General features: G+C 35.7%; 1 protein-coding gene across 1 annotated transcript in view; it reads left to right on the top strand.

The window, feature by feature from the left end:
- Positions 1-25,684, top strand: part of ADCY1 (adenylate cyclase 1) — a 363,162-nt gene that overhangs the window by 233,238 nt on the left and 104,240 nt on the right. The window contains exons 5-7 of the mRNA XM_069095456.1: positions 9,593-9,720; positions 18,278-18,436; positions 25,010-25,151. Coding sequence (XP_068951557.1) covers positions 9,593-9,720; positions 18,278-18,436; positions 25,010-25,151 — 429 coding nt within the window. The remainder of the gene's footprint in view (positions 1-9,592; positions 9,721-18,277; positions 18,437-25,009; positions 25,152-25,684) is intronic.

Below are 25,684 nucleotides of genomic sequence, written 5' to 3'. Positions count from 1 at the left end.
TATAAATGTATATATCCACCTGCATTCCAGCACAGCATATTACCAACTGTATTTTTGTCATCTCACACTGGCTGACCTTAGAGCAATCTCAAACTCAACTCCAAAGCAGAACTCATTATTTCCCCTCAAACTTTCTCCTCTTCTAAACTTCCCTAGTACTGTTGAGAGCACCATAATCCTCCCAATCACCTAAATTCCCACCCGGAATCCTACTCAAATTCTCACTCTCATGCATGACTTCATTTTCAGTCACTTGCCAAATCTTGTCATCTCTACCTTCAGAACATGCATGCATTTCCTTCTCTCCATTCACATGTCCACCACTGTAGTTCATGCTCTCTTTATTTCCCACTTGGACCACTGCATTAGCCTTCTAATTGACCTCCCTGCCTCAAGTCTCCTCCAATTTAAATCCATTATCTACTCAGTTTCCAGGTGATTTTCCTAAAGCATAGATCTGCATGTGTCATCACTACTCAATGAATTCTGGTGGATCCATGTTGCCTCCAGGATCAAATATAAAGCACTCTGTTTTGCATTTCAAATTCTTCAAAACCTGACCCCTTTGTACTTTTCCAGTTTTCTTATACTCTCCTTTTCTCCATACATTCAGCAATACCTGGTTTGCTTGCTGTTCCACTCCATTTGTACTCTGGTCTTGCTTGCACTGACCATTTCCTTTGTCTACAATGCTCTTCTTCCTCACTTCTATCTCTTTGCTTCCCTGGTTTCCTTCCAGATACAGCTAAAGTATTAAACTTTTCTAGGAGGAGGCCTGTCCCAGCCTCCTCTGTCCCATACATACCTTGATGCTAGTGTCTTCCCTTCTATGACAATCTCTCAGCCACGCTGTATATATTTCGTATGTACCTATTGTTTCCATGTTGTGAGTTCCTTGAGGACTATGGCTGTCTTTGCATTTAACACAAATTCCAAACCAATCTTCCTAGTCTTCTTGGATGTTATAGTAACTTCTACATGCTGCATTCTAACCAAACTGACTTTCTCTTTATTCCTCACACATACCACTGCATCTCTTATCTTTGTGATAAGCACTTTGTGGTGGCACTGGCCATCTTGCATTGCTGTAATGACAACTCCTGCCTTACTCTTCCTCATAGATTTTCTCTTGTTCTTTAACACATAGCTCAAGCAACATCTTCTATACAAAGCCTTTCCTGATCCTCCCTACCCAAATTACCTTTCCTTTAATTACTTAGCATGTATTTGCATTTATTCATTTTATATTAATAGTGTATATATTTGAATGTGTATGTGTTGCCTACTTCATTCAATATGATCTCCTTGTGAGTTGGAATTATTTCATTTTTTTGTGTTTTTATCCCCAGCACCTCAGTAAAGTTCCTGAGGTGGGCAATTGATACATACTTATTTATAGATTGGTTGATTAATAAATTCATGTTGAATGATAAATTCATTTATTTATTGACTCTGGCTCATGTCTTCTAGTACATCTTCAAAAAAAAATCCTTTTATATTGAAGACCTTCCTCTAGGTTTCTTAATTGCTTACACCTAAGTGAAGCTCATATACAGTGTTGTCCATCAGCTATCCCCTGCTGCTTGCCTTGTCCACCTCCTTTTCTGAGCATGCCTTTCCTTAGATGTTATATTTTATGCCACTTCTTATGTACATCATCATTTCCAATATGTTTTAGCCTGTTTACACCTACCATATGTCCACCATATTTGAGAATATGTTGCCTATATATGGCAGGTTCAAATTTAGAATTGAGATGAAAATAAAAATTTCACTAAGTACATGTACATAAGAATATTGGAGCAGGTTGATATAGTGGTAAGTACTGGTCTTGGGATCAGAATACCATGGTTCAAGTCCAGGTTCTGACCCTTACTCTTTATGCTAACCTGAGCACATCAGTTCATCTTTTCTTATTCCATTTTCCTCATCTATAAAATAAAAATATTTATTGTCCCTAAATTACAAGGTTCTTGTGAGGAACATACTTTGTAAACCTTAAGTCCCTGTGGGTATGAGTCCTCTCTCTGAATGCAAGGAGCTCTCTAGGGTATTTTGACAATAAATGCTCCTGATTCTAGCCATCTATGAAGTCATTACAGACAATTTGTACTGAAATAGGACTTGGAGACTGCCTAGATGAAAAGGAAGATAGCCCCAAGGGCCATGTTGATGCTCAGAATAATTTATTATGACTCACGTTAGCACAAGGGAACATTCATTCATGATTTATTAGTTCCTTATTATGTGCAAAGGACTATGCTAGGTTCTGAGGGATATGTCATAATTAACAAATTGTTTCTGTCACGTGACACTTACAGACCAGTCAAAGAGGGTCAGGCCAGACATATCATAAATATATAAAATTGCTATGATAATGCAGAATCATGTATTAAGAAGTACACAAAAGGTGTAATGTGCTATGTGATGTCTAAAAAGGAAATGATCCTTCCCCATTACAATCCTTAAGAAAAAGTTCATGGAGAGGTATGATCTTAAAGGATAAATAACATTTCAATAACCAGAGATTCGGAAAGGGTAACACCCTAGCTACTGTTAACAAAGGCAAGCAGGCGGTATAGCATCAGATATATGCAAGAAGCAGCAGTAACCTGGATTTTTTTGGGGGGGAATGTAAAGTAGGAAATAGTAGAAATTAAGACTAGAAATATTGGGAAATTTACATTTCTGAAGGATTATGAGGGCTAGCCTAAGGAACCTGGACTTTGTTCAGTAATTGATAAAATGCCATTGTATGGCTTTTATTAGAGGAGTAACATTATACTATTTGTGTGTATTTCCATTTCTCAATGAATCTACAATTTCTGTTATCTTCCAGTCTTGTTCTATCATTGATCTACTTCATTTATCAATCTTACATTATCATTAAGTTTACTTTTATGTCAGTTTTTAAGTTCAAGTAATTTTTTTCAATATATATTCCAGGTTGGGGCTGGCTAGGTGGCACAGTGAATAGAATGCTGACTCTGGAGTCAGGAGGACCTGAGTTCAAATTTGACCTCAGACACTTAATACACACACACAAGTAGCCGTGTGGCCTTGGGCAAGTCACTTAACCCCAATTGCCCTCCAAAAAGCAAAATACACACACACACACACACAAACACACACACACACACACACACACACACACACACATATATATACATATATATATATATATATATATATTCCTGTTATGTGGTGTCCCATGAATTGCAACCATGTACCCTTTACAAGAGGAATATTGGCATTAAAAAGATAAACTTTTGTTTTCAGGAAGCAATTTAAGGTCATTGAAAGTGATATATGATTTGCCAAATGCAATATAGCCTAATTTGCTTTTCCTATTAAATTCTGATCTCAATCCATTGTATATCTGCAATATTTTTCCATAGCATATATGAAGAATTTACTCAATGACTGCCTATTCAACTGAATGTCATTCACCTCTCCTAACTATTTCATAATATTGTGAAGAACAAATGAAATAATGTATCTAAGGTGCTTTGCAAACCTTAAAAATGTTCTGAGTAATTCTCAGCTAAAGGTAGTGGTGGTGGTGGTGGTGGTGGCAGTGGTGTTAGAAGAGGAGGTGGTGGTAGAGGTGATGGTGGTGATGATAGTGGTAGTAGAAGTAGGAGGAAGAGGAAGAGAAATGAAAGGTATTCAATGGAAAAGGGAGAGCTGCATGAGGAAAAGTAGATGATTTCTGACTGATATGGAGGGAAAATGCTATAAGGTCATAGTCTTATAGTCTCCTATAGAATTAAGGGAATAGTTGGGGGGGGATAGGATCAAGGGTACAGGTCTTTGCTAATACCCCACTAAGGAGAAAAGTTACCCCTTTCTTTAAGACAGAAGGGAGGGATATGTGAAGGGAGGAATATGCTTAGAATTTTTGAAATGTGAAGACTGGAAGTTGAGAGACCTCAACAAGAGGGTCTTGATTTCAGCAAAGTGTGAGTCAAAATCATCTATTATGAATCTTGGTGTAGGTGGATTAAGAAAAGCAGGATGAGTTCAAAATACTTCAGGATATGAGTTAGGGAATCTCTAAAATACAACAAAACGATTTCTGAGCACCAATAAGGATCCAGCAGAAAGTATGAAGCAAGAATATATAATGGATGGTATCAGCCCCATTTTGAGATTGTCTCTAGCAATGTTTAACAGTTTAGGGACAAGACTAGAAAAGTCAAATAGTGGGAGTTACAATTCTATATTTGAAGCTGAGTTTTGGACTGTGTTCATTTCATCTATAGTTTTCTAAAGATAGATTAACTATATGTGCCTATTTTGTGTATGTGTGTGTGTGTGTTTGTGTGTGTGTTTCAAGCAGATGGCTCTAAATGTCAGTGCAAATATGTAGCTTCTTGGAGGGGATTCCATTGTTATATCTGTGATATGAACATTTGGTGCATAGAGGAAACCAGGAATGTTCTCATTAAGCTTGGGATCCTACTTCTCCTCACATATTTTTCCTTTCAGAGACTTTATGTTATCTTTTCAATTGTGAGAAAATATTATTTGCATCCTTCTCCCTCACCTCTCCCATTACTTCTTCCATAGCTAGCTACTTGGGTTGTCAGATATGCTCTGAAGGTTTGGCCTGAGCAGGCAAAGAAACCTGAATGACTGTTGAAAGTAAGGGAGATGAACACAGTGGTTAAATGAATTATTTGTCATGCTCAAGCTTACAAAGACTATTTATGGCAATGGTGGGTTGCTTAGACTGTATGAAGTGATTTCAATCTCTAGCTAACATTCAGCAAGAAAAATTGAGAATAATATACCCAGATGTCCACATGCATTTTATCAATGAAAGACCTTACTTCAAAAAGGGAATAAGATATAAGTAAAAACAATAAACAAATTTTTAAAAAATTATCACGATCACACGAATATATGCATATTAGATGGAATTAAATTGGATATTTCTTAACATACTTAATATTTTAAACCCCTTTTATGTTTTATTTAAAGCTCTTGTTATCCGGAAACTTCCAAAAGCTACATAAACACACACACACACACACACACACACACACACACGCGCGCGCGCGCGCGCGCGCATGCATACTCCAAAGGGTTATATAACACATACGCTAAGAAGAAATTATTGAGGAATACAATTGTGCCCACCTACCAGGAGTTATCCAGATGAGACTAATTATTCACATTTCTATAGTATATTCAGGTTTATTGGCCACATTCTTCATAATGACCATGGGAGGTATTTATTATTATGATCTTCATTTTACAGGAGAGGAAACTGAGGCTTTAAAATATTATGTGATGTGCTGAAGACCACAGAGCCAAGACTCTAATCTAGATAACCCCGACTAACAAAAATTCATCTTTCACTACATAATTTGTTTGGCCTTTCTTCATTGACTAAATTCTCTAGATGTGGAACCTTCCTCCTCTCTACTTGTGCTTTATTTCTGAAATAACACAATCCTTTCAATAAAGGAGAATACTACCCACATACCACTGCTAAACCATATATTGTGTTAGATATCATTAACATGACAAGAATATAATGATTACAGCAAATTATATCCATATTTAATACATATGAGTCTAATGGCACTGCATCTAAATTTAAAGGAAAAGTTAATTGAATTGCTAAAGGCTATATAGAGAAAAAAACATTAATAGGTACATATTACAATATCTCACTTTCAGAATACAATTACTCAGATAAGAAGATAAATGACAAAGAAATTTAAGCATTCAGCAGAATACTGAAAAGAGTTGATGAAGAGAAATGAATGGATATGTTAGAGAATTTTCTTTTTATTCAAATTTACATGATGAATACTCAAATTTGAGTATTTCATTTCATATGGCATATTTCATGTAGATCACACTTAGGTTTTAAAGAATACAAATAATGATTAAACATTTAAATGCTACCATAGAACATAATAAAATTAAAATAATGCTAGAAAGAGGAATATTATTAAATGTTGAGAATTTGCTTAAGAATGATAGGGTCAAGTGCCAAACTAAAGAAATAACAAACTGTGTTAAAGGTAATGACAATAATGGCAAATACAACCTATAAACATTTATGCAATATAGCTAAAAGAGTTCTTAGAGACAAATTTATTTGTTTGACTATATTAATGAAGGAGAAAAAGAAACAATGAGTTCTCATTGCAGATTATATATTAGAAAGCTGGCATATTATTTCAATCACAATTAGCCAAAAAGAAGACTTGATTACTATAATCAAATGGCAAATTAACAGAATTGAAAGGGGGGGGGGGAAGTAATACTAACCCAGCACTGTCAAATTAGTGAGCAAAACATAAAGCTGTTTTATTTTTCAAAAGCCACTACAGTTTGCATACTGTTGACTAATTTAACTGAAACAAAGAGAAAAGATAACTAAATCAACAAAAATTAAAAACAAGAGGGGAGAAACCACAACAGATAGTGAAGGAGGTTTTTTCATAGAGAATATAATAAGCAAATTTCATCAAAACAGAAAATATAAAAGAAGTGAATTACTATCAATAAAAATATGAAATACAAACATTGTCAAAACCACAGATAATTCCAATAACTCAAGATCAGAAAAGTAGAATACACAATTTGTGAGATGTCATGATAAGAAAGACATATTCATTCATTAGTGAATTTTGTCCAACACCCTTTAGCTATATAAAACATTTTCAAAATAGAGACAGGGTTCTACGCAGTGCTTATTATGAGCTAAATATGATTCCCAAACTAGGAAAAGATAGGCAGAGAAAGGGAATTATAGACCAATATCATGAATGAATACCAAATTTCCAAAGGGAAAAAAGTAGAATACTGCCCAGTAGGATATAGTAATACATTTTAAAGTTTCATTTTGATTGAGTTAAATTTATAGCAAAAATGGCAGAATGGTTTGATATTAGAAAATAATTAATGTAATATTTCAATAATAAAATAATAAAAATTATATGACTACATCAATAAATGTAGGGAAAAAAACTTTGATTAAATACAACACTCATTTATGTTAAATGTGAATGAGTAAGGATAGAAAAATATTAACAAAATATGGGAATAGAAAGATATTTCCTTATTATAATAAACTATGCTCCTTAACAAAATATATGTTTATATGTGTGTTATACACACAATACTACACATTCACAGATACAATTTCCCCCCCTCTCAGTGTTATGGATAGATTTGAGATTGACTTCTAGATATGATCATAAATACTATGTCTCAATCTCCTGGGTGTCAAAAGGAAAGATATGGGATAAGTTTCTTCTATGTATATATACAACCTAGGTGTGTGGAATTGTGTCTGATTCGTGTGTGTGTGTGTGTGTGTGTGTGTGTGTGTGTGTGTGTGTACAGATATGCCTGGAAATGGACAAATTCCTGTGATATTAGGTAGATTACTTTTTTTTTTTTTACAAGATAAATACCAAGGAAAAAGTTAAGTGACAGAGAGAATAGAATACCCATGCTTGAATTAGGAAGATATGAATTTAAATCTGAACTCACTTACTAGCTATGTGACCCTGGTCAAGTAACAACCTCTTTCTTATTCAGCTTCCACATCTGTCACGAGATTACTGGAAAACAACAAAAAAAGGAAAAATAATAGTACCCATCTATCAGTATCTACTTAAATGCTTCCTCCCTCCCTCTTTCTTCCAGCCTTCCTTCCTTCCTTCTTTCCTGCTTTTCTTCCTGCCTTCTTTTCTTTTCAAGAAAAAAGTAGACATTTATTTTCTCCTGAAGGTTTTTTTTTGAACCTCAGTTTTGTGTGGTCAGTTATTATGGATTGTAATCCTAAGTCTTTTGTCTTCTGGAATATCATATTTCAAGTTCTCTGCTTCTTTAATGTGGAAGCCGCAAATCTTCTGTGATTCTGATGGTGGCTCCATGATATTTGAATTCTTTCTGCCTGCTTGCAATATTTTCTCCTTTACCTAGGAGTTCTTGAATTTGGTGGAGGTGATTGGTAGATTCTTTTAATTTCTATTTTACCCTCTGATTCTAAGATATCAGAGCAGGTTTCCTTTATAATTTCTTGAAATAGGATCTTTCTTTGATCATGGCTTTCAGGTACTCCAATACTTCTTAAATTATTTCTCTTTGATTTACTGTCCAGCTTGGTTGTTTTTCCAATGAAATAGTTTACATTTTCTTTTTTTTTGTTATTCTTTTGACTCTGTTTTATTACTTCTTAATGTCTTCTAGAGGGCAGCTAGGTGGCCTAGTGGATAGAGTGCTAGACCTGGAGTCAGTAAGACCTGAGTTCAAATCCAACTTCAGATACTTAATAACTATATGATCCTGGGCAAGTCACATAATCCTGTTTGCCCCAGTTTTCAATGAGCTAGAGAAGGAAATGACAAACCACTCCAGTATCTTTGTAAGAAAACCCCCAAAGTCATGAAGTATCAGATATGACTGAAAATGACTAAACAACAACAAAATGTTTCATGGAGTCATTAGCTTCCACTTTTCCAATTTATATTTTTAAAGATTTATTTTCTTCAATGAGTTTTTATACCTCTTTTCCAATTTGGCCAATTCTTTTAAAAAATTTTTTTCTTTGTGAATTTTTGTGTCTCTTTTACCATTTGGCCAATTTTTTTAAGGTGTTATTTTCTTTAGTATTTTTTGTGGCTTTTTTTTAAACCAAGTTGTTAATTCTTTTCATAATTTCCTTGCATTGCTCATATTTCTTTTTCCAGTTTTTCCTCTGTCACTCTTATCTCTTTAACTCTACCAGAAATTATTATTGGTCTTGTATACACTTTGTATTTTTTCTTTGGGACTTTGTAATTGTTTTCATATTTTCTTCTTCTGAGTTAGTGTATCAATTTTTCCTACCACTGCCATAGTTTTTTTGTGGTCACGTTCTTGTTTAGAAAGAAGATGCTGGCTTATACTAGTAGAGAGAGTTTCCTCACTGGAGAGTTTCCTGTATCAACAAAATCACATCTTCTGTCGCTCCATTCTAGGTTAATAATATAACCTGTGTAACTTTAACCAGGTCACTTCCTCATCTCTAAAATAAGGTATTGGGACTATGAGATAGTACAGTAAAGTAGACAAAGCTCTAGCCCTGGATTCAGAGGATCTGGGTTCAAATTATGCCTCCGATATTTGTTTCCTGTATAACCTTGGGCAAATCACTTAACATCAATAAACCTCAATTTCTTCACCTGTAAAATGAGGAGACTTTTTCTCGATGACCTCTGAGGTCCTTTCCAGCTGTTGATCCATGATCCTGTGCTTACTGAATGATCCCAGTGTTCCCTCCAGTTCTAAATTCTGTTATTCTATGTCTACACTTAAACATAAGCTATAGAATATGCTATTGATTTTAATATTTTTCCTTAAACATGGGATCTATTAATGCCAAAGTTAACCTAATTCACTTAGAGGCTTCAGTGAAACTAAAGAAAAAAAGAGATTAATGGTGTAGCTGGAGAGAGTGATGAGGGTTTGCTGAATTTTCTTTGCAATTTTACCCAGTTTGAGGTAAAGAATTTGTTATGACATGTTGTTGCTTTTGTCACAATCTTAAGACATATGTTTCTGTTTTTTATTTCAAAAGGAAAACCACTGCAGACGAATTAAAATCCTGGGGGACTGCTACTATTGCGTGTCAGGACTGACCCAGCCCAAAACCGACCATGCCCATTGCTGTGTCGAAATGGGGCTGGACATGATTGACACTATCACGTGAGTATCTCAGAAGGGGAGCCATAAGGGCTTCACAGGAAAAATAACCCCAGTGCTTAGAAGATGACATCATTTTGGACAATATTTTTTTTTCACAGTAAGAGATATCTTCTCATAACAGATGATCCCATTTAACATTTTTAATGGACCTTTCTCTGTCAGATCCCATTATCTATCACCATTCTTATAACTGACTTCTGATGATCATGTGAAAGACATGTGGGAATCTGTACCCTCTGTGCCATAATCTATAGTTTTTAAGTCATCTTTCAATCTCAGTTTATAGTATTTAGTTTTGTTTCCATGGCATGCTTTTATCCATAAAGTAATATACTATGAAATTACAGTGGGGATGACTTACTAGTTCCTAGTTACCATGATAGGGAATTCCATTTTCATTAGAAAATGACATTTCTAATTTAGTCTGAGAAGATATTTTGTGAAGTGTATTGGACCAACTTGTTGGGTTTTTAGGTCCCAGCTGGATTCCTCTGTAAGGGAGAAAACACATACTATCGCAGCAAGGATTCTGTAATCACTTATTTGCCAAAGCTGCCTCTTGCAGAGTTACTGGGAATGGAGTTTTCATCGTGTATTTGTGGTAAAAGCAGAGACTTTGTGGGGAGATGTTTAGATGCAAAACCACCTGTGAAATTGACTGATGTAATTATGATGTAGCTGATTGTGCTCCTAGGACCAGTTTGGTCAAGTTGTTTGGATTTGGAACAATATGCATCCTATTTAAAGCTCCCGTCCTGAATTTAGAAGCCTATTCCTATTGGTGGTGGTTCTGGGAAGTCCTAGGTGATGTTCAATCCATTGGTTTTGATCAGAATTTAAGGAAGCACAATATGACATTTAACAAATGTTTATTTTAATCCATCTAACTCTCTCTGAAATTTTGAGAATTTGGGAAATACTGACAATTAGCATTATAGCATGGTCTTTTAAAATTTTTATTTTTCAACTGAACAAGCAGTTTCATTTTTTCTCCATTTGTCTCATAATTTAAAAGAAAAAAAATCTTTGTAGAAAGTTTGCAAAGTCAAGCAAAATAAATTCTTTGCTCTGTCCATGTCCTAAGATGTATTTCTCATTCTCCATTTTGAATTAGGATATGTTCTTAAACTTGACATATTTAAGAAAGGATTCACTGCAAGCAAGTGCCATTTAAACAAATCACTCTGTATATGTATAACCACACACTGATACATTTATCACCATATGCATTTATGAGATATATGTGAATATGTACAGATTAACAACTTTTTCTTATAGATCACCCTATATATTTATGAGATATGTGAATATGTGCAGATTAACAACTTGTCTATCACTTTTAAGTTTTAAAGGACTTCCTGTGGCTTTAAATAATTAGTCAATGGTAATATACTCTAAAGAAACCATGGGTCCAGAGCCTCCCACATCCCTGGCTCCCTGCCCTCTTCTTCCTCCTCCCAGAAAAGGGTGTGTTGAAATCTATATACATAAAAACATATTAAGCTGATTTGCAAAAAGCATGTTCATCCTTCATGCATCCTACAGAAAAGGAAGGAAATGCTCACAACTATCTTCCCATATGTCAGTATTTGACCAACATTTTCAGCCTTCCATTGTAAGCTAATGGCTCATTGACAACACTCTTATGAGGATATCTTGCCTTCCTGAAACATGACAGTCAATTCAGATGCTTTCAAGTATTATGCAGATTTTTTTTCTGAAAGGTAAGATGAATTTCCCATCATTGCTTTGAAAGAGAAATTGAATGAAGCAAATGTTAAAGTGGAGAGAGAAATTGTAGTAAATGCTTGTGAATCATGGGCCTGTGTTGACTACACATTTGAGTGTTTGAATCAAGCGCATTTTTAATATTTAACCAGAAGGAAATGATCTTCTGTCAGAGGATTCAGATGCTCATTTCTTGGGAATATGTTCATAGAAATATTTAGCATTTCTCTTTCTCTAACCTTAAAACACAGGGATATTCTCATATAAACCTACTTTCATTGCAGACTAACTCATGGGAAAATAGCTGCACTAAGCATGCCATATGTAAAAGGAAGATAAGTAGAGCAGGAAAAAAATCTTCCAAGATGAATAAGGTACAAGGAAGCTAAGAGAATTCAGACTATTGTGGGAATTCATCTGAACAATGTAAAAAGAAGAAATGTGAGCAGGACAGAGTGAATACAGCAAAGCTTAACCTTTCTGTCTCTGGACACTATGATACTTATGCTACCTCAGATCCCATTAACTTTAGGGGCAATCATTTTATTCCATTGAATCATACATATTGTACTTGTCACCTAGTAATTGCTAATTACTCTTTCCTGATGGAGGGTTGTTGTTTTTTTTTTAAACATAAAGAATTTTTTCATTGTAATGGTGCCGTCAAAGGACTAATTCATATTTTGAAAGGAGCAACCTTTGTTAAATTATCTGTCCCACAAATGCAGCATGAAACACTGTTTAATTACGGTGCATGTGTGTTCTCTTTCAAACATCAAGCATAACTATGGTTAACTTTATTAGAAGGGTTATAAATGACATGCAACAATATTCTCTTCAAATTCAGTTTCACTTAAAAAATTTATTACTTTACCAAAAGAATAATTAAAATGATTTTATAACAGGAACTTTAACATTTGCAATGCACTTTCCTCACAAAACACTGAGATAAATATTGAAAGCATTATTTTCCAGATTTTATAGATGAGGAAATGAGGATGAGATATGGAGTGACTTTCCCATTTTCCAATAATGTGTATTTCAAGACTACCAAGTTTAAGGGACAGGAAGCTAGAGACATTTAGTTTTTTAGGTTTATGTTGAAAAAAGAAAAGTTTAAACCTCATATGGTTTCTCTTGAAGTAGCAATTATTTTGACATATATCTTATCTTGATTTTTTGTAATATGTGCTTATGGCAAATTAATTAATTAATTAATGAGCACACAGGGTAAGGAAATTGAACCATATAACTGAGTCTAGATGGGTTGCTGCCACAGTTCTATGCATTAGATTGGGATAATTTCAGGCTAGCTTTAGCCATAGTGATTTATAACTGTAGTGATGACAGCTACATCTCAGCCTGCCTAAAGACGCATGTAGGAATTCTTTTAATAATAATAATAATAATAATAATAATAATAATAGTAAAAATAGCTAGCATTTATGGAGCATTTACTATGTGCCAGGCACTGTGCTAAGGATTTTACAATTTTTATCTCATTTTGTTCTCACAACAACCTTGGGGAAACAGGTGCTATTATCATTCCTATTTTATACTTGAGGAAACTGAGTCAAATAGAGATTAAGTAACTCAGAGACACAAATAGCAAATGTCTGAGGTCAGATTTTAATTTAGGCCTTCCTGATTCCAGGTCCAGTGGTTTTTATACTGTTTTTTAATGAACACGAGCCATTCATTGAGATGACAGGGGAAGTAGTTTCTTTAAGATTCATAGAATGAAAGGAATGAAAATGAAAATTTTCTTAGTAAAGGCCAAAAGAGGATGGAGAGTTCAGAATTCTCATAATTATAAGATTTCATAATTTTCTATTGGGTTTGAACCTTTGAGATAATCCAAATTGCCAAGATTGAACTGTCTTTCCTCAAAAGCAGACTACAAAATTTATTTATCTAATTGGGTCAATTTTCTGTTCCATTAGGCCTACATAGATGATTAGGACCATACATTTAGAGCTAGAAAGAACTCTAGCAGACATCTTGCTAACACTCTCTCATTTTATAAATTTATAAATTGAAGCCCCTAGAAGCTACCCAATGCTAAAGTTATCCAGATAACTGTGGCAGAGTTGTATTTAAACTCATTCTCTGGCTCCAAATCTAGCAGTCTTTCCCACTATATAACATTTACCTTTACATAGCAGTATCCTCAATGATCCAGCTTTCTACTTCACATTTTATAATGAAGCTTTGCATATGAGAAGTTTATGGAATCATTATTAATTTTTTTTTTAAAAAGCAGCTTCTCATTGCCCTAAGTGGCAGCTAATCCCTGGGCTGAAAAAGAAACTTTTTTTATTCTGTTAGATTTCTATATAGTTAAACAAAGTTATTCTTCTCTGCATTCTCCAGAAGTTACCAAAGTACACAAAAGCAATACACCAGTTTCATGATAGAGCATAGAATTTTATGTGGAAAAGAGCCAAAATCAACATGGAGAAATATTATAGTATGTAGCAAAGAAATAAATCAGAAAAGTATGCTTGATGGCACTTGGATTTCTTTTTTCTTTCTTGCCTTTTTGGAGGGGGAAAGGCAGGGCAGTTGGGGTTAAGTGACTTGCCCAAGGTCACACGACTAGTAGGTGTGATCAAGTGTCTGAGGCCAGATTTGAACACACATCCTCCTGACTCCAGGTCCAGTACTCTATTCACTGTGCCACCTAACTGCCCTTGGAATGGGTTTCTTTCAATAAGACACAGGCTAAGTTCTCATCATTAAGTAGAAGCTGAGCGAAGCTGCTACCAGCCCCAATCCCAATCACTTTAGCCATCCCATGACTCCTGCCACAACTCTCTCTTTCTCCTTCTGCTGTACTCTTTTCCCCCTTTTCCTCTAGACCAGTTCAAGCTTGCCACCAGTTCACATAATACCGACCAGCAAAGGCCAGGTCTCAGAGGAGACCTGGGGGAATGAAAAATGTTACTTCCTCTAAAACGAGAGTTATTAACCTTTTTTGGTGTCATGGACCCATCTGGCGGTCTGATGAAGTCTATGGACCCCTTCTCAGAATAATGCTTTAAAATGCATAAATACAAAGGATTACCAAGCAAAATACATAGGATTACCAAGACAAGTAGTTATACTGAAATATGGTTATTAAAAAAAATAAGTTCATGGACCCCAGGTTAAGACCCCGTGCTCCAAAATTATAAACCTCATGACTTCTAATGAGCCTCTGGTATGTCTCTTCTTTCACTTGCCAAAGAGTCAGTCTTAGTCAAAAGCATGTTATATGGTGATATGCTTCTCCTAGGTCCTAGTTTATTAATCTTCTAACCATATATATGACTTTTTTAAAAAAGGGATTTAAAATCTGGTATAATTAAATTTGAATTTCATGCTTATCTTTATTCAAATAACTACTTCTTGATTGTTCAAGGTAGAAGGGGCCTCAGACATCATTTATTACTAACCCAAACCTGATCAGCATCCCCTCTCTAATATCACTGACAAATAGCCATCTAGTCTCCAATTGAAAGATTTCCAGTAATAGGGCAATCATCCTTTTTTGATGCAGCCTGATTCCTTATCTCCCTCATAGGAGAGTTTTTCCAACATCCAGCAGAGCCATATTTTTTTTTTTTCTGTTATGCAGTACTGCCCTTCCTCCAATCTGTACCTGAACCGCAATCATTCAAGACTACCCAACTAGTGGTCATTCAGATTCCTTTGAAGTTTTCTGTTACCTCTCCAGGTAGACCACACCTCTTGTACCTCTTTGCAACTTCTACTCATTCCTCCTAATTCTGCATTCTAGGACCAAATCACTTCTACATGAGAGCATCTCAAGTGCATTAAACAACAGCTCTCTTGTTCTCCTAGAAGCTTCTCTTCCCTGAGCTAAATAACCTAGTTCCTTCAAATAATAATCCCAGGACATGGTGTTGAGGCTTTTTATCATTCTGATTTTCTTTCTCTGGAAACTCTCCAGTTTATCATTGTCCTGATGTAAGTGTGGTATCCAGACATGAATAGGATGCTCCAAACATGGTCTAAGGCATGGACTAAGGCAGAGAACAGTAGAGCACATTCCTGGAAGGATTTAGACAAATGGAAATTCCAAAGAATTATGTCCCACTATGTATGTTCTGTTTATCTTCAAATTAGAACTGGTCACCACACTCATATGGCCTATTTTCTTCATATGTAGATGGAAATGGTGTATGATTTGCTATTGGTACAGTTTTTAAAAGTTAGCATTATTTCCAACTTCCTTTAGAACTATATAGTGGACTTATTTTAAAACTAAACCTTCTCTGCTAAAGTCATTCCTGTCAATATAAGTGAATGCCTGGAGCTCAGTTCTTTGAGTATTCAAGTAATTCAATCTGCCTCCACTATGTTCTTTTTTCTCATCAATATATGGCAGCTGCCACAGCAGAAAGCCTTATGGCTTTGAAGCCAAGGCAAATGCCTGCTCGTTTGCCTTCTTATTCATCACATTTGGAGGTCCCAGATGTTCTTTTTAAAGGATGTCTCACTCCAAAGCTAGCATCTTTATTTTGGGAATCCAAGGTGTTAACAGTATCAGCTAGTTGATAAAATTACTTCATGGAAGCCTGGATGATGGCAATAAAGATCCACAGGGATTGAACCAAAGGGCTGTCTTGAAGTAATAGTCTGGGCAGTTGTTCAGTGATTGGGGTGGTTGCATGCAAGATCTACAATTAGTGTGTTGAATTGCAATTTTCTACTTACAGGTCAAGTATTTCAAGTTTCCTATACTGTACAAATTCCTTAAATAATAATTCTTCCTAATTATTCCACAGCTCTAGCTATAGAAATTTGAAGTAAAATAGAGATAGAATTAGTAGGATTATTTCTAGAATGTCCCTTCTGACACACTGAATTTAGGTGTACTCTGGAATATAGGAATGTATGTGAATTTATTGAAAAAAAATTGTAATTTCAGAAATAAGATGTTTTGATACTTTTTCTTTGTTATTATGACCTAGCTCACTACTACATATAAAACATTTGAAAAGATTGGTTTACTTATAGTTTCTATGCTTTGAAAAAATTATATATAAGGTTAACTGGCAGTAAATAATACTTGATTAAACAAATATGTGTGTATAAACTTATGTGTTTATGTATATTTATGATAATAAATTATAAAATGGATTAGTAATATGTAGTATTTATGCATTTATGACTTCCTAAATTGTTTTTTAGGTTTTTTCACATGTGTGTCATCTGCAGTTTTCTATAGTATGCCACAAATGTCTATAAATTCCCATTTTATTATCAATAATTAACCCATGAATAACCCAAACTGGGAATGTGAAATATGAAAATGTTGAGAGATGACAGTATATGTATATATATATATGCACACATGTACTCACATAAATACAAATATGCATATATACATGCATATATGTATAGATACATACACATAAAGCATTCACATATGCATGTATGTGTGTGTAATTTCATATATTGTGTGTATACACACATATATACACATGCAAATAAATGGCAAAACAGGAAATTATTGGAACTCTGATTAGTAGAAAGAGGTAAGAGACAACTAAAAGTCAATTTCTCCTTCCCACAGGCAAGTGAGCACTTTTTTTTTTCATAAGGACTTTGACAGGAATCTGCTAATTGTGCCCCAATATTAGCTGAGAATGCTCATGTTCTATCCCAAGGTAAAGACTACTGTAATTATTTTTCTTAAGTAGGTAAGATTGCCCCCATATTAACTAAAGAGTGTTGCATTTAGGTAATTTTCCATGAGAGTTAGCCACAAGAACAACTAAGAATTAAAAACCTTGCTATTGTCTTCAAGTATAGAAAGCAAGGGGAATTTTGCAGGAAGAGTATTATGTTTGTTTTTCTGCCTGTTTCAAGTAACAGCTGTATGCAAACAAAATGCAATATGACCTTCCAAATGGGGAGGATGATAACTGGCCAGAGGAATGCATGCCTGTTCTGTAAGCTCTCAAGGAGAATGAAGAATCCTTTGATAGAATCAGAGAATATGACATAGGGAAGAAGGACTGATAAAACTTTGGACATGTATTCTAGATATCACGCTCTTCTTGTAGTAGAGTTGGAACTGCTGGATAGGAAGAAGGAGCTTCTCCTCTAAAGAGATAAAAGGGACAATGGAGTTGCATTCTCTTAAAAAAATATATACTCATGCAAGGACCTCTAGGAACTGGAGAAGTATAGTTGGAGAATATTTGAGTTAAGTAATCCATGAAGGGACAGACAGAAGCAGTATAATTGTGGGAATATACAATAGACCCCTTGTCCAGAAAGAGAAAATAGATGGAGATCAGGAAACATATTACAATGAATCATGAAAGCATGACATGATACTTATGGGGGCTTCAAATATCCAGACATCTTGCTGGTACTTGCTTTTTGATCAGATGAGAGCATTTGATAATTTTTGACTTGCCTTGATAATAATCTAGTTCTTTGAAAATTAGAAGAAGAAATAATCAGAAGGAATTGGTTTCTGAAATAGATATGATAAAGTCTTTAGGAGGAAGTAACCAGTGAATCTTAGAATCTGTGATAAGGAGAAAACTGAATATCATCTGTTAACACACTCCAGATTTTGTAAGAGAGAATTTTGAAGATTTCTTTGAAAGATGCAATCCCATGACCTAAAAATCCTGGAGGGAAATCTGATTCAAGGGGGAGCTCTCAAGAATTAAATTCTTATAACCATGAAACAATCTCTTTAATACAGTATCTTAGAAAACATAGGATACAGCATCACTATTCCACAAGAAATAAAAATTAAAATGATCTCTAAGGAACTAAGGTCTCCTGTTGTCCGTTTCAGGTCTGTTGCAGAAGCCACTGAAGTTGACCTCAATATGAGAGTGGGCCTACATACAGGCCGTGTCCTGTGTGGGGTGCTAGGACTTCGAAAGTGGCAATATGATGTCTGGTCAAATGACGTGACTCTAGCAAATGTAATGGAGACTGGGGGATTACCTGGGTAAGTCTAAGAAAACTATACTGATTAAAATATTTCATGATTGTTTATTCAGGTTCCTTGATAGGTTTTTGTGTATAAGTGTAGAACTTAAAGATTATTTTCCAAAAAAGTTAGTATGAAGTTAAATCTTTAAATGTTAGGGGGAACCCTCCCCCCCAGCAAAATGCATAGACATATATATGAGTGTGTATATACATATACATTTATAGAGGCATACATATAATTTATTTGAGAAATTAATTACAGGCATATTCTATCTTTTAAATAAATTAAAACTCATTCCTATGGACTTTCTAAAGTTATTACTAATTTATTTGTTCATATAAAGTCAATCAATAAGCATTGATTCAGTGCCTACTAGGTGGTGTGAATTGTGATAAAGTCTAGAAAAAAACAAATAATGCTTTGTGCATCTCATTTAACATCTTTCCTTTAGTCTCATTTATCTTTTGATTAAACCGAAAGCTTAGTGTAGTCAATAGAGGCCTTGTAATCAGAAAGACCTAGATTCAAGTCCAATCTCTGACCCATGCTTGCTTTGTGACCTTAGGCAAATCACTTAATCTCTCTGTGCCTGAGGCACATCTCTAAAACTGAAGAGACAGATTTTCAGGGAGTGGAAATTACATGAAATTACAGATTTGGACCACCCTTCTCCCCTTTCTCCTTCACCCCATCCCCCGCAACCCACTAATAAATAACTAAAATACTTCTGACAATGACGGTCTCAAAGTGTTTAAATCTTCAAGAGGCACACTTATAAATACACATACATACATACATACATACACATTCCTATGATTAGGAATAGAATCAACATGTGTTCCTTCTTGCCTTTCCAGGTGTGCTATGATCTGTGTTGGATAATACAGTGTATATATCCTAATGCATAAACCCTTCTCAGAGAGTCAACTTTCTCTGTTGTGGTGCTTTCTTTGACACTTTATGTAATTCTATCTCTAGTGTTGGTAAAAAGTCTTAAGAGCAAATTGCTCACTTAGGAAAATGCATTAACTCTTTCTGCTCATGACCTTATTACTATAAATCTGAGTATACAAACATATGATTAGTCATCATTTAAGGGTAGGGTTAAAATCAGAAACAAGCTTGCGGGGGAGGGTGGTAGTGTAGTTTTTGGTTTGTTACAATAGGAATTGGGGAAAAAATCAAAACAATAAAAAGGCTTCAACAATAACTGTATGCATTAAGCTTCCTTAAGCAAACATTCTGAATGACAATTACTTAAATGCCTAATACTAAATGTGTTACAGCATCCTTATTCATTTAGTTTACCAGGACTGAATGGAAGGAAGGAATCTCGATTTCTTTCAGAAGCTTTGCCATTGACTTTCCACATGACCTTAAGCAAGTTGTTATATCCACTAATGTGCCTCATGAGAACAATGAGAAAAAGGAATGATACAAAAGAATATTATTTTCATCCTGAATTGAACAGGGGGCCTCATCTGAACTATAAGCCATGTTGACCTTTTTGGTCAGGATGAACAGCCTGAAAACATTTATGCCTCTACCTGCTTACAGCCAAGACATGGATCAGGAAATTATTGTTCTATTCTTGGCTCATTTCTTAGGACAAATTAAGTGTCTATCTCCAGTTTTATCTATGGAAAGAAAACAACACCTGACAAGTATAGAATTTGCCTCTGTCCTATGTTTTGTGGGCCTGAAGGTATTGAAGTTAGACCAAATATCCTTCTATGGGGTCACTGAGTTTTGAAAATGGATAATCTCTATATTTCTTAGAGACCAGCATCATGGTGGCCCTTGTCAGGAAAGATGGTGATGCCTCATTTAATTCCCACCTCCTCTCCACCCAACTTTTTTTTTTCCCTAAAAGGGTTATAGGTCACACTTACTAGCTGTGTGACCCTGATTAAATCATTTAACGCTCATCTGCCTCAATGCTCTCAACTATAAAATGGGGTCTTAATAGCACCTGCATTTCAGGATTGTTGCTAGAATCAACTGAGATAATATTTATATAGTGTTTAGTACAGGCACATAGTAGTAATTGATTGTTATCTTCACTCCTTCCCACATCTTTCATAGAGCAGTCCCTACTATTGTCCTAGCATTCTTAGATGAAAATAGAACAAGAGAAGTCAATCAGTGGTCAGCCAGAGAATGAATCTTCATGAATATTTTTTTTTTAAGCAATCAGGGTTAAGTGACTTGCTCAAGGTCACACAGCCAGGTGTTTCTGGGTGGGTGCTAAGTGTCTGAGCCCGGGATTCAATCTCCAGGTCGTCCCAACACTGGAGCCGTTGCTCTTACTCACTGTGCTACCTGGCCGCCCCTAAGCAATCAGGGTTAAATAACTTGCTCAAGGTTACACGGCCAGGTGTTTCTGGGTGGGTGCTAAGTGTCTGAGCCCGGGATTCGATCCCCAGGTCGTCCCAACACTGGAGCTGGTGCTCTTACTCGCTGTGCCACCTGGCCGCCCCTCTTCATGAATATTTATCAGAATAATAAGACAGGACCTGCACATGCTCTTAAGAGGTTCCTTGGATATATGTCTGAGTTGTGTGTATTTTCCAAGGGCACATTGAGACTGAATCTGGAATTTTGCTTTATGGGATGTGTGTATGTGCACATACATACACGTATGTGTGTGTGATGTCAAGATTTTAACCTGGAGAGGATATTTTCTCTAGAATATATGTGATGTCTATGTTTCATTCAATGGGCAATATTTATCATAGGTAGATATAAATTAATATTTATTTCCTAGACTGGAGATTATGAAATTTACTAGGAAGGATTTTCTTCTCTTTTTTTTTTTTGGAGAGCAAGTGGAGTTAAGAGACTTGCCCAAGGTCACATGGCTAGTTTCTGTGTTAAGCGTCTGAGGCCCAATCCCAACTCAGGTCCTCCTGACTCCAGGACCGGCACTCCATTCACTGTGCCACCTAGCCACCCCAAGAAAGGATTTTCTTAGGAGCTAGAGAATATGATTAACAAAAGTAGATTTCCATTTAAAAATTTTCCATTTTAAACAGTCACATAGTTTTCCCCTCTATTGATCACTGATCACATGATCTCATCTTTAATCTTCTCATAGACAAGATCTGGGCAGCACAGATGCCTTTATCACTCCTTTGCTCCTTCTAACACAGGTCCTTCTTGCCTTATAGGGAAGCAGTGTGTGCTAACACAGCCTGTCTTTGAGGCTGACTCTTTTCCTTCCTCTCCCTGATTCTCTGATCCTATTCAAACTGTAAGACAGTAGTATCATAGTATATGGAACTGGAAAATGACTTAGAGATATTCCAATCCTAAACACCTAATTTTATAGATGAAGAAACTGAGACCCAGAAATAGTAAGTGACTTGCCCAAGATAACATAGGTATCAAGTGGCAAAGCAGGGATTTTAATATAGATCTTCTGACTTCCAAACCCCACTGAGTTGGTTTCCACTCAATGGAATGTTCACAGTGGTATTCCAAACCCAACAAGTGCTGGAGCTGTTGTTCATTTATTTTGGTTATGACTGACTCTTTGTGACCCCTTTTGGGGTTTTCTTAGCAAAGATAGTGGAGTGGTTTTGCCATTTCTTTCTCCAGCTCCTTTTACAGATGAGGAACCGAGGCAAACAAGGTTAAGTGACTTATCCCCAGTCACACAGCTAGTAAGTGTCTGAGGCCAGATTTGAACTCATGAAGATTAATCTTCCTGATTCCAAGCCCAGTGCTTTATCTGCTGAACCACATAGCTGCTGGGGCACTTCCCAATAAAGGGAATCTTCCTGCATTTCCTCTTTATTCTGCTCTTTTTTTTCCTCCTTCCCCTTTTCTTCTTTCATTCTTCTTTCTCCACTTTCTTTTCCTCTCTTTCTCCTTTGTTCTTTGTGTACCTACTTAATGTTCCTTCCCTTCCCTTCCCCTCTCCTCTACTGTTTCCTTTCTCCCTCTTATTTGTTTCCTTTTCCCCCTTTCTATCCTTTCCCCCTTCTTCTATCCCTTTCTCTCACTTCTGTGCCTTATCCTCTTCTTTCCTTACAGCCATATTCCAGACCCCTCTCTCTTGCCCTGCCCTTGTCCCAAACAAAAGAACCATAGAGCGAGAAGACTAAGAACCACTGGCATGAACGCAAATTGCCAGACCAAATAATTTAGCAGAACTGATTACTAGGTTTCTCTATCCAAGGGCCTGAGGATTAGTGAGTTAGGGAGGAATGTTTTTGTTAGCAAGGTTGTCCCCTAGTGCCAGAGGAACTACTTAGTAGTAGGTTAGGTGATTGGAGGCTTCAAATAGTCACACTTCAGGATGCTGAGATAACAGCACATTTAGGCCTGCCTTCCAGCTCTTTCCATTTTTCAGCACAGGGGTGAATCTGTAAATTGATTGTAGCTCTCTTTTTGGAGAGCATTTGGGAGCTAATCCCAACCCCACAGGATGAAAGGCCTTCTTCCTTCTGAAGGGAATATAAAAACAAAGACTGTAATTTTTGCTCTTTGAAATATTTTCCCATATAATCTTAGACACAATAATGAGTTGACCATTAATAAAAAAAAAGATTTGGTTTGTCAAAGAAAAAAATATTAATGCTAATTCTGTCCTCTGTGCTTTTAGGCTCATCTTCCAGAAACAATTTTATTTAATTTAACATTAGTATATAAGCAAGTCATTTCTATCTTGAAATGAGAGAGTTGTTCAAACTGACATAGCCTGTCCACTCTTCAACATGACTCAGCCCCAAGATAATTTTGGGGAACATTTATAGGAATCTTGAGGAAGAATGTTAAAATATAACCTGGGTTAGTATTCAAGAACAATTGTTGAATTGAATAAATAACCAAATCAGCTGGGCCACTCCTTTATCTCCTGGAGTAAACAAGGAGACTTCTTTTCAATATCTTCTAAGGGTGGGAAACCTGGAGCCTCAAGGCCACATGTGGTTCTCTAGGTCCTCAAGTGCAGCCCTTTGACTAAATCCAGACTTCACAGAACAAATCTCAATAAAATCCCAACCACAAATCCCAACAAATCTCAACAAAAGGATTTGTTCTATGAAGTTTGGATTCAGTCAAAGGGCCATACTTGAGGACTTAAAGGGCCACATGTGACCTCAAAGCCATAAGTTCCCCACCCTGTGGCCCTTTACAGTGGTAGAGGATAGATCTTAACACTAAGGAACAGGACAAAAGTTCCTGTCTTAAAAAGTTAGGTGCCATTAATAATAATAGTGATGATAATGTCGATAATGGCTTTATGTGGTGCTTTAAAGTTTGTAAAGCAATTTACAAATATTATTTCATTTTATCTTCATAACAACCCTGGGAAGTAGTTGCTATTATTGTTCCAATTTTACAGATGAGGAAACTGAGGAAGAGATGCCATGACTTGCTTAATTATCTGAGGCTAGATTTGAACTTGGTTTTTCCAGACTCTAAGCTCAGCACGTTGTCCATGGTGCCATCTACTTACCTTAATCTGTTTTCCTGAAGGGGAAAATTGTTCTTGACCTAAGGCCCACCTTTCCCACATGATTTTTAAAGAATTTATACTACATGTCAGCATTTCTAAGGTATTATGAGAGGGAAAAGGAGAGCTCCTATCATTTTGAAGTAACTGTGTTCCAATTAGAAAGCCTTAATGGGATTTCCCAGCCTATGTAGTGAGATGGTTCTGCTCTGTTCCTTTTTCTTATCCTCTTCCACCATTTTCTTATGATTCCCCTTTTTATTCCACCTTCTCTCTTTTCTCTCCTATCTATTTTTAAGTTAATTTCAAGGATATATTTTATTTTAATATTAATTTTTTAAGTAATTAAATATTTTAATATCCAACTTTCTCCCAATATCCCTGTCTTCCCCCTTCCCTGAAAGTCATCCTTTGTCACAAAGAATATGTTTTTAAAGAAAAAGAGGGAGAAAAGGGGGGAAAATCAGTAAAATTGATCACTACACTAAAAAAATCAATAAAGATATGCAATATTCTCTACCTGTGGACCTCCCAACTCTGCAAAGGAGTAGAGTGGGGTATCTTCTCCTATCTCTTCATTGAGGCCATGCTCAGTTGTTGTTGGTTTTTTTGAGGGGGAAGGGAAGGGAAGGGAGTTGGGGTTAAGAGACTTGCTCAAGGTCACACAGCTAGTGTCAAGTGCCTGGGGCCGAATTTGAACTCAGGTCCCCCTAACTCCAGGGCTGGTGCTCTATTCAATGTGTCACCTAGCTGCTCCTCCATTTTTTTTTTAAATAATTCTGCAACAGTCACTTTCTTTTGTTCCTTATTTTGCCTTTCTCTTTTATATCTCTTTGCTTTGTGCTTTACCTACCCCTCCTCCTCTTTCTTTAAGGTGATTCACCTTTGTATATATGGAAAGATAAATACTAAATTTATTGGTTACCATGGCCCTCCTATGAAAGCAATATTCAATTTATGGACCTTCTTATACTTTACATAAGGTAAAGTCTCAAAATGTTTTGACCTAGCCCTTAAACAGTGCTTCTAATGGAGCATTCAGAATAGCAAGAATGGAGTTTTGAAATAGTCAGGAGCTCATGTAATGTTTTTTTTTCCTTTCAAAACATCTGCCTCCTTTTTTCTAGGAAGGTTCATATCACAAAGACGACCTTAGAGTGCCTAAATGGGGACTACGAGGTAGAACCAGGTTTTGGACATGAGAGGAACAGTTTCTTGAAAAAACATAATATTGAAACCTTTTTTATTGTACCATCCCATCGGAGAAAGGTAGGCAAATTCTTGCCTCTTCTATAACATTGAACTACCTGTTTGAAGTTGTTTTTTTTTTTAAATGTGTCTGCCTATATTTTCAAATTTGTAGCTCTTACACCCTCTGAAAAGCCAGCCTTAGTGTCTATGTATGAAGAAAGGGACTGACGATATCCCTAGAGTTAAACCCATGGAATTTTCTTTTTTATGTGTATGAAATCATTATACCTGATACACAACAGAACACCTATTTAAGGTCTGTAACTTGGCATAGTGGACTTCAAGTCACACTTCATCATTAGCTGGGTTACAATAGGCAAATCACTTAAACTCTCTGGTCCTCAGTTTCTTCATTTCTAAAGCAGAAATTATAATCCATGAATGTAAAATTATAAACATTAAAATATCAACAATATATTATTAAGTACATGCATTTATCAAATATATTTATTTTACCAGTAGGAATAAAAAATATTGTAACAGCTATTCATTCTTCCAATAAAAATGATGTCCAATGTATGTCTAATGAAGTGAAGAATTAAGTAATTAGT

This window comes from Petaurus breviceps, unplaced genomic scaffold (assembly GCF_028583685.1).
Source record: "Petaurus breviceps papuanus isolate PSGF00001 unplaced genomic scaffold, PetGlider_PUasm1.0 227, whole genome shotgun sequence".
In the NCBI taxonomy this organism is placed as follows: Eukaryota; Metazoa; Chordata; class Mammalia; order Diprotodontia; family Petauridae; genus Petaurus; species Petaurus breviceps.
Note: the sequence above shows the minus strand (reverse complement) of the source record. Positions and strands in the feature narration are given on the sequence as shown.